The following is a 14,498-nucleotide window of genomic DNA, read 5'->3' on the forward strand; positions in this document are numbered from 1 at the left end:
AACCAGTAAATTATAGAATAACCAAGACTGTTTCATAATATTTTTCATAGTGATGAGCATATACAGTGATCCCTCGCTATTTTGCGGTTCATTTATCGCGGCTTCAGTGCATCACGGATTTTTTCAAACATATTCATAAAAATAAAATTATTAATATTCTTATTTTTTTTTAAGTCCGCAAAAACTCCGCGAGGAGCAGCGAAAGTCAGCAAAACAACAGTGAGTCACATAGAGCAACATATACAGTACATGTGGGGTGAGGGGGGGCTGAGAAGATGCAAAGCCATGTTGATTGGCTGTGCATCTTCTTTCTTATCACGTGGGTTACTCTTTGATCTTTAATCGGTGTCTAAGTGTTGTTTAGACGTGTGCTAGTGTGCGTGCGCGCTTGTGTGTGTGCGCGTGCGTGTGTGGCTGAGTGAGAGAGAGAGAGGAGGCTTATAAGAACAAAAGCAGGTCTCTTCCATCCTTAATTGTCTAATCATCCTAAATTGACGAATCATAAACACGTCTGCTGCACGGCGGGCTGGCCTGTGTGTGTGTGTGTGTGTGTGTGTGTGTGTGTGTGTGTGTGTTTCTCTCGTAGTTTTTTTTTTGTTGTTTTGACCGAGAAATTTCCTTGCGTCCCAAAAACGCACATTATTTGGAATTGTGCATCCCGCGGGAAAATTGTGCATCTAGGACGCGGGACGCAGAAGTAACGAGATGGTTGCTAATATGGTGCCATGGCAAGAAAGATCAATACTTTATTCATCCAGTAAGAGAATCAGTTGACGAGCGAGATACTGTAAAACAAATCACGGCACCAGTGCAGGCCACCATCTATGAATCTGAAATTGGACTGGAAGGTTGGAGCGTGTTTAAAGCAGAATATTGGTGTAAAATAGAGTATAAGTAGTAATCTGACCTGGAAGCGTGTTCTTTCTGAGGCAAAGGTCTGGTAGTTCAGCATGGCCTCAAGTACTTTCTTATGGCCTCCAGGCACCAGGCAAACTGCACCCAGAATCTCGAGGACGGCAACCTACAAGAGAGAGAAGGAACCTCATGTACGAAAGGAGACTGGGCTGTATTCTCAAATGTGTCTAAGAATTTTCTTAAATTTGTCTTTTTAAAAAATATATTTAAAGCGAGATTCACAAAGCATTTAGTAAATATCATGTCATTATAATGAAGGTGATATACATGTAGAATCACAAAATGAAATCAGTTATGAGTGAAAATGTGACATTTATGTGTTATATAATGTGTTTACATCCATTTATAAATATTATTTCTAATTATACCTGACTCTTATAGAAGGGAGTTCAAATGAAACATTTGCAAAAGGTTTTAAAAAAAACCTCAACATTTCATGCACTTGTAAATTGCACACCATGCAACAATAAATTTGCTTTGGTTGATGGATCAATTTCCCATAGTTTCCATAACTGATTACAAGTGATTGATCGAGAGTCTCTTCACATGATTACGAAAGAAAAACAAGGATCGGAAGGGAAATATATTCAAATCTTCAGTCTTTCCTTTAAATGAGCCTCCATTTAAAACAATCATTCATCCAAATGCTACACAGACAATATTGCAGATGGTTTTAGATTTTTGTTGTTATTGTTTGTGTGTGTATGTGTGTGTGTTTTTAGGGTGTGGGGGCAACTCAAATAAATAAATAATGAGTAGAATGTGATGCTTGCATACATGTACCTTAGTTTTAACGTTTTCTGTGACAAGACTTTGTGCAATGATGTTGATGCTCTCACTGTGTCCCAGGACATGAGCTCTGCCTTGTGAATTGTTCATCAAAGCCTTGATGCATCCAATCAATGACGTGTGGACCGGAGACTCTGTTGTCTCATAGTCCATTGACTTGAGAAAGTTCAACACACACGATAGGCCATCCAAGTCAATAAACCTTGTGACAAACCTGTGAGACATCAAGCAGAAAGGCGCATCTGTAAAACATACATCAAGTTGAAGAGGCAATATACCGTATTTTCACGACCATTTGGCGCACCGTATTGTTGGGCTCAGTAACGGGTGCTATTTCTGTGTTTGACACATACACAAAACGCACTGTATTATTGGGCGCAGCCAGGCATGGTAAAACATACGCCAGCTTAAACATACGGCATGCATGCACGCACGCTAAAAACACGTTTTTAAAAAGGCAACGGAAGCAAAACTGAGTTCGGTTGTACTTTATTTAGCCATTTTACAATGTACTCACGCGACTGGTACCTGCTAGGGGCGTGCCTTTAGCGTCCTCTTACACGCCCACCCTTCACTCATTGGTGACTGGTACCTGCTAGGGGCGTGCCTTTAGCCTCCTCACACGCCCACCCTTCCCTCATTGGCGACTGGAACCTGCTAGGGACGTGCCTTTAGCGTCCTCTTACATGCCCACCCTTCACTCATTGGCGGACTTCCGCATGCCTGTCGTCACTCACTCTGCCTTTTCTCTATATAAACAGCATGTCGGCCAGAAGCGCTCTCAGTCATGCTTTGGAACTCGGCTCATACACTAGACGCTCCGCATTATAATTTTGGAGAAAATTTAAGACTTTTAATGGCGTCTTATAGTCGTGAAAATACGGTAGTTTTACACGTTATATTTAAAATATATATATATTTTTGCTTGTGTAGCGCTGGTGAAGTCACACACTTCCCAGCATGCTTCTAAATTGTTGTATTAAGTTAAAAGTTGCTCTTTATTTGCTTTGTCACTGTGGATGTCAGGTTAGCTAAAGCAGGCAGTCAGTGTGTTGGGTGATTGTGCGTGAGGTATGGCCGATAGCAGCTCCTGAATGAATAAAGCAGCTGAAGAGTGTTGTCCTTTAAACACAGAAAGGGGCGTTACAGTGGTGTCAGAAGTGGGATTGCAGAGGGCAACCACACTCAGAGATTGAGGTTCGATGGTCCAGAAAGGAGTGAGCCCCGCCTTATAGAGCAACTCCCAAGAGCGGCAAGCACCTCCTGCAACCACGGGTGCATTGAGGAGGCGAAAAGTAACCACGGAGGCAGGTGAGTTGAGAAGCGGACCTGGCTTCCATGGGTACCCTGCGGAAACTAAGGGCATGGGCTATCCCAGTGCCTCATTCCCTCCACACGCAACACTGGAGATGCCACAGCAATGAGGTATAGTCAAGCTGCCACGCTACAATGGAGAAAGACATTTTTTAAGAAGTTTCCCACCTGCAACACAACTGATTCAAATGATCAGCAAGTTTTGCAGGGGCCTGATAATGATCCCGATCATTTGAAATAGGTGTGACACAGGAGGAAACCTCTAAAACAGGCAGCAGAGTGGTCCTTGAGTACCAGAGTTTAAGACCCCAGCAATAAAAGGAGCCTTGTGCCAGCGCTTTTGTCATCCCATGTACACTGATGATGCCGGGAGAAGCTGTTTAGCCTGCAATGGAGAGGAGGCAAGAGTTTGGGCGCCTATTTTGTCGACCTCTGCTGTCATGGGTGGAAAGGATACAGTACCTTCGGCATTAGAGCTCAGGAGGAATTATCCTGACAGGTACTTATGTAGGGTATCCGAACAGAATGGCTCAAGGAGCATATTTGTGTTCTAAGTGAAGCTGAATGTGCTAAGCATGTTTTGTCTGGAAAAGACAGGTCCAATTCCTTTGCCTGGAATTGCTGGTCCCCCACCACCAGGGGGGATCCCCATCAAGCACCACATCACCATTGTCACCGGGGAACGGACCACAATGTTGAGCATGAAGGCCCGACCAGTTTCCTATGCCTGTAACACGGATGGTCCACGGAATTCGCCTGGTTGCAAAACAGGAAACCTGCATCATTGGATTAGACTTGCTAACTAAGTCGGTGGTGGATATACCTGGAGCTGTGCTGCACCTGGGTACTCAAGCTGTGCCATCATTACACTGAAAGGGTGAGGAACTGTAGCAGTCCCCTTCCATACATCCGTTGACCACGACCAGATGCACAAAATCAAAGGTTACCATCGGCAGCGATGATCTGGGCACCTACCGAACCATTGACAAACTGTACAGACAGAGCCGTGAGGGCTTGAACAAAAAACAGATTGTCCAACTTCAGGTCCAACATCTTTGCAACCAAGAATGAGGATTGCACACACACCAATTTGGTCAAGCACAAGCTGGACACCAGGGAATCAGCAGCCACTGCTGCCACGCTGCTGACTGTTTCACCAAAATTGGACATGGTTAAACATAGGATCCAATCAATGCTGGCAGCAGGAGTCAGCAAACTGTCAATGAGCCGATGGGCAGCACCTGTAATTCTGGTCCGGAAGAAAGATGCAACTTGGTGGTTCCATCTGGATTACCATCCCCTCACCAAGGTCACCCGGAAAGACTCATACCCTCTACCTCGAATCGATAACACCATCGATTTTGTCACCAGGCCCTGCTGGTTCAGCTCACCTGAGCTGCGGAACGGCTATTGGCATGTGGAATTGGCACCAGAGGCATATCCCAAGACTGCATCCCATGTAGGCCAAGGACTATGGCACTTCAAGGTCCCATTTGGACATTGCAAATCCCCGGCCGCCTATGAATGGTTGATTGAGAGAGTCTTAGCAGAAATTCCATGATATGGATGACCTCCCAGTCCTTGCTGCCACTTTCCAGAACACTTGGACCATGGGATGGACGTCTTCACTGTGATCCGTAAGGCTAGACTTAGCCTGCATCTGAAAAAGTGCCCTCTGTTCAAGTGAGAGACATTTTTCCTGGTACACATTGTTAATGCAGCTGGGGTAGCCACAGACCTTGAGAAGACGAAGGCCGTGAAGAACTGGCCCGTGCCAAAAGACTAACGATCCGAGCAATTTTCTCAGCCTAGCATCATATTACTGTCACATTGTGAAGGACTTTGCCACCATCGTCAGCCTACTGCATCGACTGACTCAAAAAAGCCAGCTCTTCGAAAAGACAGAACAATGTGAGCATTCTTTCTCCCTTCTGCAGTCGGCACTGGTAAAGGCTCCTGTGTTAACCTCTCCCAACATCCAGCTGCTTTTCATCATGAATGCAGATGCCAGTTTTGTAGGCCTTGGGGCTGTGCTGTCTAGGGAGAACACGGAGAGCAGGTCATTGCCAACTACAGCAGACAGGAATAGGACTGCTGCGGCACCCCATGATTTGGACAGACTTTCCTTCTGATCTGCAAAGTCCTTAATGAAAGTGTCCGTTGGTGTGTGTGGGAACTTTTTAAAATCAGAGATGGTTAAAAGATTAAAGGTGGAGAAAAAAAATCTGGGGTTGTTTTTTTTTAACTGATAAAATTTGAAAAATAAGGTACCGTATTTTCTGCACTACAAGGCGCATCGAAAAGTCTTCCATTTACCGTATTTTCACGACCATTCGACGCACCGTATGGTTGGGCGCAGTCTCATTAATGGGTGCTATTTCTGTATTTTACACATAGACAAAACGCACTGTATTATTGGGCGAATTTATTTTCGGGGGTTCTTAGAAACCAAAACCGAAGTTGTTTTGCAACAATGCACGTAGCCACACACTATACAGGTGTTGGTACCTGCTTGTAGCGTCCCTTTAGCGTCCACTTACACGCCCACCCTTCACTCATTGGCGGACTGCTTCCCCGCATGCCTGTCACTCACGTCTGCCTTTTCTCTCTCTTTCTCTCCATATATGTATATATACACGCCCACCCTTCACTGATTGGCCGACTTCTTTGCCGCATGCCTGTCCACAGTCACTTCCGCCTTTTCTCTATATAAACAGCGTGTCGGCTGTCAGTCAGGTTTTGGAACTCAGCGCATAGACAAGACGCTCCGCATCATAAGGCGCCCTGTCCATTTTGGAGAAAACTTTAGACTTTTAATGGCGCCTTATAGTCGTGAAAATACGGTACTTAAAAGCTCACGGGCGCGCCCTAAAATCCGGTGCGCCTTGTGTATGGTCATTACGGTAATATGTCAAACCCAAGATGGCTCCTTCCTGGAGAAACATAAATTAACGTTTCCTTCAATGAAACTGGGAAAATTGAAAATAATGCAGCAAAACAGAAAATCAAGCGAGGAAATCACAAAATTAATTCTATAGCCCCACTACAGAATTTATTTTGTGATTTCCTCATTTGTGAATTAGAGGTAAGATCGGCCTAAAAAAATCCAGCCCGACCCGGCCCGAGCCCGAGCCCGACCAATTAACTTGCTTTGCAGGCCCAACCCCGAAGCAGGTTGAGGAGTCTATGTCCGTCGTCAGGGTGGTGATCCTTGCAGCAAGAGAGTCAATGTTGATGTCTTTAATATTACGGTAAGAGATGATGCGGGGTGATTTGGAGGTGGAGAGCCAGAAGGTGACGTTAAATTAAATTAGGAAGTGGTCCGTTATAGGGAGTTCATCAGCATTACAGTTGGAGGGGGTGAGGACAGAGCAGCAAATGAGATCCAGGGTGTGTCTTTTAATGTGTGTGGGGAAGTCTGCAAACTGATGGAAGCCAAAGCTGTCAAGTGATGAGGTGAAGTCCATGGTGAGCAGAAGGGCGGTATTGTCCATGTGTATATTGAAATCCCCCAGAATAATTATATTAGGAGATAGAGAGGAGAGATGGGTGAGGACAGCAGACAATTCATTTAAAAAGTCACAATGAGGTTTGGGGGCATGGTATACTGTGGCAATGATTGTTGGAGTGGGTCCGGAAATTTGACAGGCGAGGCATTCAAAAGAGGAGAGAGGAGGGAGAGAGATAGGAAGAACTTTCCACTTCTCGTGGTATAATATCGCGAGTCCACCTCCGCGACCCGTGCCAGGGGAGTAGAATCGTTAAGTTGAGAAAAGTCGCCAGGAGTTTGCCAGGTCTCATTCAGACAAAAAAAGTCAAGCTTACAGTCTCTGAGGATATCCTGGATAAGACAGCCTTTCCCAGTGAGCGAGCGGATGTTGAGCAGTCCGAAGTTGACGCCGGCAATATTGCTGTTGCGAGGAGCATTAGCCGACCTAGCCAGGCCAGCTAACACACTGTGGTCCGCGGATCGGCCGTTGTTTCTGCGTGGCCAGCGGGAGGATGACCAGAAGGAGGTGATGCCCTTGGAGCCATCAAGGTGGAAGCCCTGACGAGACCCACGGTGGATATATTTCCGGGAGGGACGAAGAGCGATGTCCGGGATGTGGTGTAGCGCAGGCGGAGAGCTCGACCACCGAAAGCGGAGCCCAAGAAGCTCTGCTGCTGAGCACTGTAGTAGACCTTCCATAGGTCGATGGAGGAGCAGCAGGATGGTCCAAATTAGTATTGTCATGTTCCGTATTTGGCAGCAGGGGGCAGGCGTTCATTTCTGCCGCCTGCACACCTGCTGCCTATTTGTCGGTGATTGCACTGGCTATATCGCTAGGCGCTCCGGCGGTCGACTCATTGCTGGAGTATTGCATGAGAAGAAGGACAAGTCGTTGCGGCCGTGTGTGGACTATCGTGGGCTCAACGACATTACCATTAAGAATAAATACCCACTTACGTTGTTGGACTCCGCTTTCGCTCCCTTACAATCGGCCACCATTTTCTCGAAATTGGACTTAGGTAGTGCGTACCATCTGGTTCGCGTGCGGGAAGGGGATGAATGGAAGATGGCTTTTAAGACTCCCTTAGGCCATTTTGAGTATTTAGTCATGCCTTTCGGTTTGACTAATGCTCCCGCCGTATTCCAAAGTCTGGTCAACGACGTGTTGAGAGACCTGTTGAATGTATTTTGTTTTGTTTATCTCGATGATATTTTGATTTTTTCCCGGTCATTACAGGAACACAAACAGCACGTCAGGCTCATTTTACAACGGTTATTAGAAAACAGGCTCTTTGTCAAGGCAGAGAAGTGTGAGTTCCATGTACAAACCATCTCTTTCCTGGGATTTATAATCGAGCAGGGTAAGCTGAGAGCCGACCCTGTTAAAACTAAGGCGGTGGTGGAATGGCCAACGCCTACTAGCCGTAAAGAACTACAACGGTTCTTGGGGTTTGCCAATTTTTACAGAAGATTTGTCCGTAACTATAGCCAAAAGGCTCTTCCGTTAACCCGGTTGACTTCCATTAAGATCCCTTTCAAATGGGACTCGGATGCAGACTCTGCATTCGCGAATTTGAAGAAAGCCTTGACTAACCCACCTGTACTGCAACATCTTAACCCTGACCATCCTTTTATTGTTGAGGTGGACGCCTCGGATTCAGGAGTGGGGGCGGTTTTGTCTCAACGTTCTCCGGTTGACCAGAAGCTGCACCCCTGCGCCTTTTTCTCTCGTCGACTCAGTGCAGCCGAGTCGAACTACGACGTGGGAAACCGCGAACTACTGGCTGTAGTTGCGGCCCTACAGGAATGGAGACACTGGCTCGAGGGGACTAAGGAGCCATTCACTGTTTTCACAGACCATAAAAACCTGGAGTACATTCGCTCCGCTAAAAGACTGAACTCCCGACAGGCCCGGTGGGCACTGCTGTTGACTCGGTTTAATTTCACCCTCACATACTGTCACGGTTCAAAGAACACCAAGCCTGACGCCCTCTCCCGTCTCCACGATCCCGCAGAAAGGGACCGCACACCAGGAACCATACTTCCGGACCATTGCATCCTGGGGGCGTTGAGGTGGGAAATCGAGCGGAGGGTTCAGGAGGCTCAAGATGGGGTCCAAGTCCCGGCTGACTGTCCCGCAGGGAAGCTGTTTGTGCCTCCTCCACTGCGTTCGGGGGTGTTGCAGTGGGGGCACGCGTCCAAGGTGGCTTGCCATCCCAGGGTGAACCGGACTCTGCATCTCATCTCCCAGCGGTTCTGGTGGCCAGAGCAACGGAAGGATGTCGTGGAGTTCATCAACGCCTGCTCCACCTGCGCCTGCGGTAAGGCCTCGCACCGGCCTCCGGCAGGGTTGCTCCAACCACTACCCATTCCTCCTCAACCCTGGTCCCACATCTCCCTGGACTTTGTCACGGGTCATCCTCCATCCCATGGGCGGTCCGTCATTCTCACCATTGTGGACCGTTTCTCTAAATCAGCCCACTTCATCCCGCTGTCCAAGTTGCCATCGGCGTTGGAGACCGCCAACCTCCTCGTCAGGCATGTTTTCCCTGTGTACACTGTGCGGGCCATCCTGGAGTCTCGGCACAGGGGTAAGGGGTTCCAGTATCTGGTCGATTGGGAGGGCTACGGGCCAGAGGATCGGCAATGGGTCCCCCGCTCCTGGATCTTAGATCCGTCCCTTCTTCGTGACTTCCACGCTTCTCACCCGTCCAAACCGGGTAGGCCGCCGGGAGGCGTCCGTTGAGGAACTGAGGAAATACGGAACTGTCATGTTCCGTATTTGGTAGCAGGGGGCAGGCGTTCATTTCTGCCGCCTGCACACCTGTTGCCTATTTGTCGGTGATTGCACCTGCTATATCTAGGCGCTCCGGCGGTCGACTCATTGCCGGAGTATTGCATGCCGTGCCACTGCTGTTGCCCATGTATTTTAGAAAGCGCTACTCGTATACTATTGCTGTTCTTTACATTCTTCGACGTCCCATAGTTAAGATTATCGTATTTACCTAATCGATTCCCTTGCCGTTTTTTGCAAGCGTTTTTCGTTGTCTCGTTATATTATTTCCTGGTTTTCGTTTGTAACCAGCGCTTTCTGTTTTTTCAATTAGACGGTGTTATTTTGGTTTGTAATAATTTGTAATAAATATTATTTTGCTCTGTTACGTACGAAGCAGTTCCTTTTCCTGCTTCGTGCGTAACGTGACAAGTATGGCCCAGACAAGGCCCTGTTAACCCTCGTCATGGGGTACAGAGGAGTGGAGATGGCACGGGACCTCGTCTGAGATCCAAAAAGGTCGGACGCTGTGACAGCGCGATTGAGAACAATCAGATGGTGGTTGACGGTTGATGATCAAAAATGGATTGGCGACAGTAAAACCGTAAAAAAAGCTAAAAAATGTTTTGCGGGTGAGCAGCGGCAGCCAGACGCTCCAGCGTTCACTCAACCCGGAAGCAATCAGTGACAGCTGTCAGTGACGTAAACATTCCATGCATCGAATAAGATTCCAATAGCCGACTCTGTAATGGTGTACAGCAGGGGTAGGGAACTCGGATTCCTCGAGAGCCATATCCTGCCTGTTTTAGATCCCTCCCTACTCCAACACACCTGATTCAACTGTTCATGATTGTTTCAGGCCTCTACAGGGCTTGCTGATGATTTGAATCAGGTGTGTTGGAGGAGGGAGGGATCTAAAACAGGCAGTATATGGCTCTCGAGGAACTGGAGTTCCCTACCCCTGGTGTACAGTATAGAAGCCTTAATGTGGCCGTGATGTGACACGCATGAAAAAGATTATGCAATGCTCCTCGATCTCCTCACGATCACCACAAACGTCCAGGTTATGCTTCATGTTTCACGTGTGATTAAATTAAAGTGAAATGCAAAAGTAACACTGTCACCATAAACTTTAAAGATTGATGACGCATCGTATCCATAAGTGATTTATATGCACATACGAAAGAGGCCATTGTCAATTTTGGAAAAAAAAATCCGAATTGCACTGTACACATTGCATGAAAAAATATCTGATGCATTTAAAAAAAAATGTGCAAAAAAATAATAATCTGAACTGACCTGCAGTGTCACCAAAAATGTACCTCATAAAACACGTACAATATGAGACTATAGTGTACATGTCACAAATAATTTTGATGTACCTCATGGGTTGTGTCCTCAGAGCTGTTTTAAGGCCTTCTACAACCCTTTGTCTTCCTTGTTCTTCCTCGTCCTCCATAATCAGCAGGGTCTTTCTCTGACATGACAAAAGTTTTTATATATGTATATATACAGTATATATATCCATCCATCCATTTTCCGAACCGCTTGATCCTCACTAGGGTCGCGGGGGGTGCTGGAGCCTATCCCAGCCATCTCCGGGCAGTAGGCGGGGGACACCCTGAATCAGTTGCCAGCCAATCGCAGGGCACACAGAGACGAACAACCATCCACGCCCACACTCACACCTAGGGACAATTTAGAGCGTCCAATCAGCCTGACATGCATGTTTTTGGAATGTGGGAGGAAACCGGAGCACCCGGAGAAAACCCACGCAGGCCCGGGGAGAACATGCAAACTCCACACAGGGAGGCCGGAGCTGGAATCGAACCTAGCTCGGTACCTCTGCACTGTGAAGCCGACGTGCTAACCACTGGACTACCGGGCCGCCACAGTGTATATATATATATATACACACACACAGAGAGAAAGAGAGAGAGAGGAAATCCTTCTCGGATATCAGTCCATAAAAAGTGAATTAGAGACTACTCATTATTGTCCTCCCCACATTATTTAATTCCAAAAAAAAAAAAATCATTGGCGAGAAGAAGTTGAAAGGGAAGGAGTCTCTGAGGTGTACTTACCGCGGCCATTGAACGTAGCTGGTCAATATAATACTCTGGCCAGCTGGTTGCTCCTTTATCCCCTTCTGCTTCCTGGGATACAAACACATACAGTTTGGTAATGGTAGCAGGCTCATGCAATTTTTAATTCAACATGTAATTGAGCTGCACAATCTTTCACATCACTTGATTATGCCGCTTGCTTCATCTTCTCAAAAAAATAAATAAATAAAAGAGCATGTGCACAATTGATGACATGCCAACATTGCACAAAGTGGTCGTCTTTTCTCATCACGGGCAGTAAAGTGATCCCTCAATATATCGCGCTTCATTTATCGCGGCTTCAGGACATTGTGTTTTTCTTTCCCAAGTACAGTATTCAGAAAAAAAAAGCAGAATGACTCAGAGGTTTTGTATATGCCTATACGCATGATTTGATCCCTGGGCAACGTCAAGCAATGACAGCACGAGTGGATTTATCCCATGAGCTGATTGTCTGTGCATCTTCACAGCCCTGCCCAGCACCTTGCCTTATGTCTCATCACGCTGTTGACTGATCATTCGCCTGCCTCTCTCTGGCATAGTCTCTTTTCTGTTGTGTTTGCTACGTGCGCAGGGGGACGGGGCGGGGGGAGAGAGACAGAGAGAGAGACAGGGTGATTTGGATTCACCAAACGCACGTCTCTCTTTGCCCCATCTTCATCAATCTCGATTAATTGTCTTATCATATACACATCGGCTGCACGGGGGTAGCCGGGGACACGAACACAAGTTTCTTTGTCTCTCTCAGAAGGCAATACTGATGAATGTTACTTCCAAAATAAGGTTTTATAATTTAAGATTGACTGCGATTGGCTGGCAACCGATTCAGGGTGTCCCCCGCCGGCGCCTACTGCCCGAAGACTGCTGGGATAGGCTCCAGCACCCGCCGCGACCCTAGTAGAGGATGAAGCGGTTCGGAAGGTGAATGTGAATGAATTTAAGATTTAAGTAAATACATGTACTGCTAGAGTCTTTGTCTCAAATATGTAAAGTATAAATACTAGTGATGGCAAAATGAAGCCCCATAAAGCAGTGAAGCCCTGCAGGGAAATACTTCACACACACACGCTTTGGGGCTTCAAGCTGAATCATTTCCTCGACTACGCCATCATGTGGACGCGAAAATGTATAACATGCTTGGTGCATGCAATAAAATGGTGGGGTGTAAATCATGCTCTGAACAGATAATAATATGTATTTGAGGAGTGTTTTTACATGAATTGTTCTGTGTTACTTTGTCTATGTTTGTGCTTATGCAACAAGTTAAAATGTGAAATAAGGAGGTAAAATAAAGTGCTTATTCGTTTTTATTTCAAAACAATATTTCATTCAAAGTTTTTGGACTCAGGCGGTTTCTTTTTTTGCTGAGAATTTCACCTGCTTTTGAACAAACTTTCACATGGTACTGATGAAGCAGGGGTGCATAGATATGTGATAGCAAGTTGGTAAGAAGGGGAATCCATAGCATTTCTTTGTCGCTTTTATTTCGAACAACACTCGAACCTATCGTATAATTTCCTGAATCAGTCACGTGGTACACCCCCTTCGCGGGGCTTCAAACGTCACAACTGACGTCATCAACACGCGCTTCGACTCCCCATTCATGAACCACTCATCTAGAGGGGTGTTCACACGGCAAGATTTGGTACGGTGCTACGCCGGGGCTACCCCAGTAGAGTATTCACACGTGCAAATTTGCTCTGGCGTAAAACAGCTTACACCAGAGCAAATTTGATCCACCTTAGGGAGGTGGTTTAAAAATTTGCTCCAGAGCAAATGCTCATTTGTGAAGCAGCACCGATGTAAATTTGCACGTGTGAACGCAACTGGGTTAAATTTGCTCCAGAGTAAATGCTCGTGAAGAGTTGATTACGTACGGCGAGAATGCATTGCTTTCGTGCTCTGTCGGACTTCCGTCATGTGTTTGTTTAATAATGACACAAGACTTGGCTGGTAACATCTTTCCTTTTGTAGGAGACTGGACTGTCTCGGAGTTGTTTGTGTAGTTTGTTCCTTTGTTGTGTGTTCACGGCCCCCATATATAATTTATTTTGTGATTTCCTCTTTTGATTTTCTGTTTGGCGCATTACATGTTTGCTTTTCTGAGTGTCATTGAAGTCATCGTTGATTTACGTTTTCGGGGGCGGTCACTCTCGAGCAGAAGGCACGGAGACCGAGAAGGAGAAGGACGTGCCTGTCCAGTAGTCGCTTGAGTTGTGTATATGTTTTAAAAAGAACCAACACGACAGCTCATTTGTTTTCTGTCGTTTTGCTCCGCTGCAGAAACTGCCGTGTGAACGCAAGTGGGGCTGCTAGCGTGTCAGCACTGGCGTGCTCAGCGGCTTTGTACGTGTGAACGCTCCACAAAACTTGCTGCGGTGTAAAATATATCGCAACAAAATACATCGGTGCAGCGCCGGAGCAAATGTGTGCCATGTGAACACTAGTGATGGGAAAATGAAGCCTCATGAAGCAATGAGGCTTTCCATCCAACTGGTTCGTTCCTGGGCCGAAGCATCATGAGGCTTTATTTGTACTACTGCACCATCATGTGGAAAATAAATGTCATGACAGTGATTAAAATGAGACCATGGATTTGATGTAGAGGTAAAAAAAAAAAATCCAGCCCGACCCGGCCCGAGCCCGACCAATTAAGTTGATTTGCAGGCCCGAGCCCGAAGCAAACCCGACATTTCCTATTTCATTTGTGATGACTCGGGAAGAGGAGGGGTGATTTGTGATAACAAATTAAAGCCTGTCTTTTACACAAAATCTAAGTTGAACAAGTCTGTATAATTATTTACATCCTTTAAACATGTATTTCTGGTCCAGCAGAGGGTACATTAACCGACAATTTTCCATCATTGACGGATTTTTTTTTAAGAGTTGGAGAAAAAAATTAAGGCATTCCGTCATTTTGACGGGTTGAAAATTGGGCCATTCACCACAGCAGCAGTACATCCTTAAGAAACGTGCGTGGCATTTGATGAGGGAGAAGCAGCGAGACAAAGAAGAACAATGACGGCTGGATCATAGAGACATGAAGGAGTTCTTTGAATTGTCATTGCGAAAGTTTAGTATAGTACGTGTTGTGATGAGGCCACTTCTGGGT

The 14,498-nt window shown here is 46.3% G+C and overlaps 1 protein-coding gene across 1 annotated transcript in view; it reads right to left on the reverse strand.

Moving 5' to 3' along the window:
- Nucleotides 1-14,498, reverse strand: part of daam1a (dishevelled associated activator of morphogenesis 1a) — a 90,986-nt gene that overhangs the window by 53,701 nt on the left and 22,787 nt on the right. Inside the window, exons 4-7 of the mRNA XM_086127343.1 lie at nucleotides 11,366-11,437; nucleotides 10,664-10,758; nucleotides 1,699-1,918; nucleotides 908-1,021 (exon numbers count right to left, since the gene is read on the reverse strand). Of these exons, the coding sequence (XP_085983469.1) occupies nucleotides 908-1,021; nucleotides 1,699-1,918; nucleotides 10,664-10,758; nucleotides 11,366-11,437 (501 nt within the window). The remainder of the gene's footprint in view (nucleotides 1-907; nucleotides 1,022-1,698; nucleotides 1,919-10,663; nucleotides 10,759-11,365; nucleotides 11,438-14,498) is intronic.

This window comes from Hippocampus guttulatus, chromosome 13 (genome assembly GCF_054856545.1).
Source record: "Hippocampus guttulatus isolate MCC_2025c chromosome 13, RoL_Hgut_1.0, whole genome shotgun sequence".
Lineage (NCBI taxonomy): Eukaryota > Metazoa > Chordata > Actinopteri > Syngnathiformes > Syngnathidae > Hippocampus > Hippocampus guttulatus.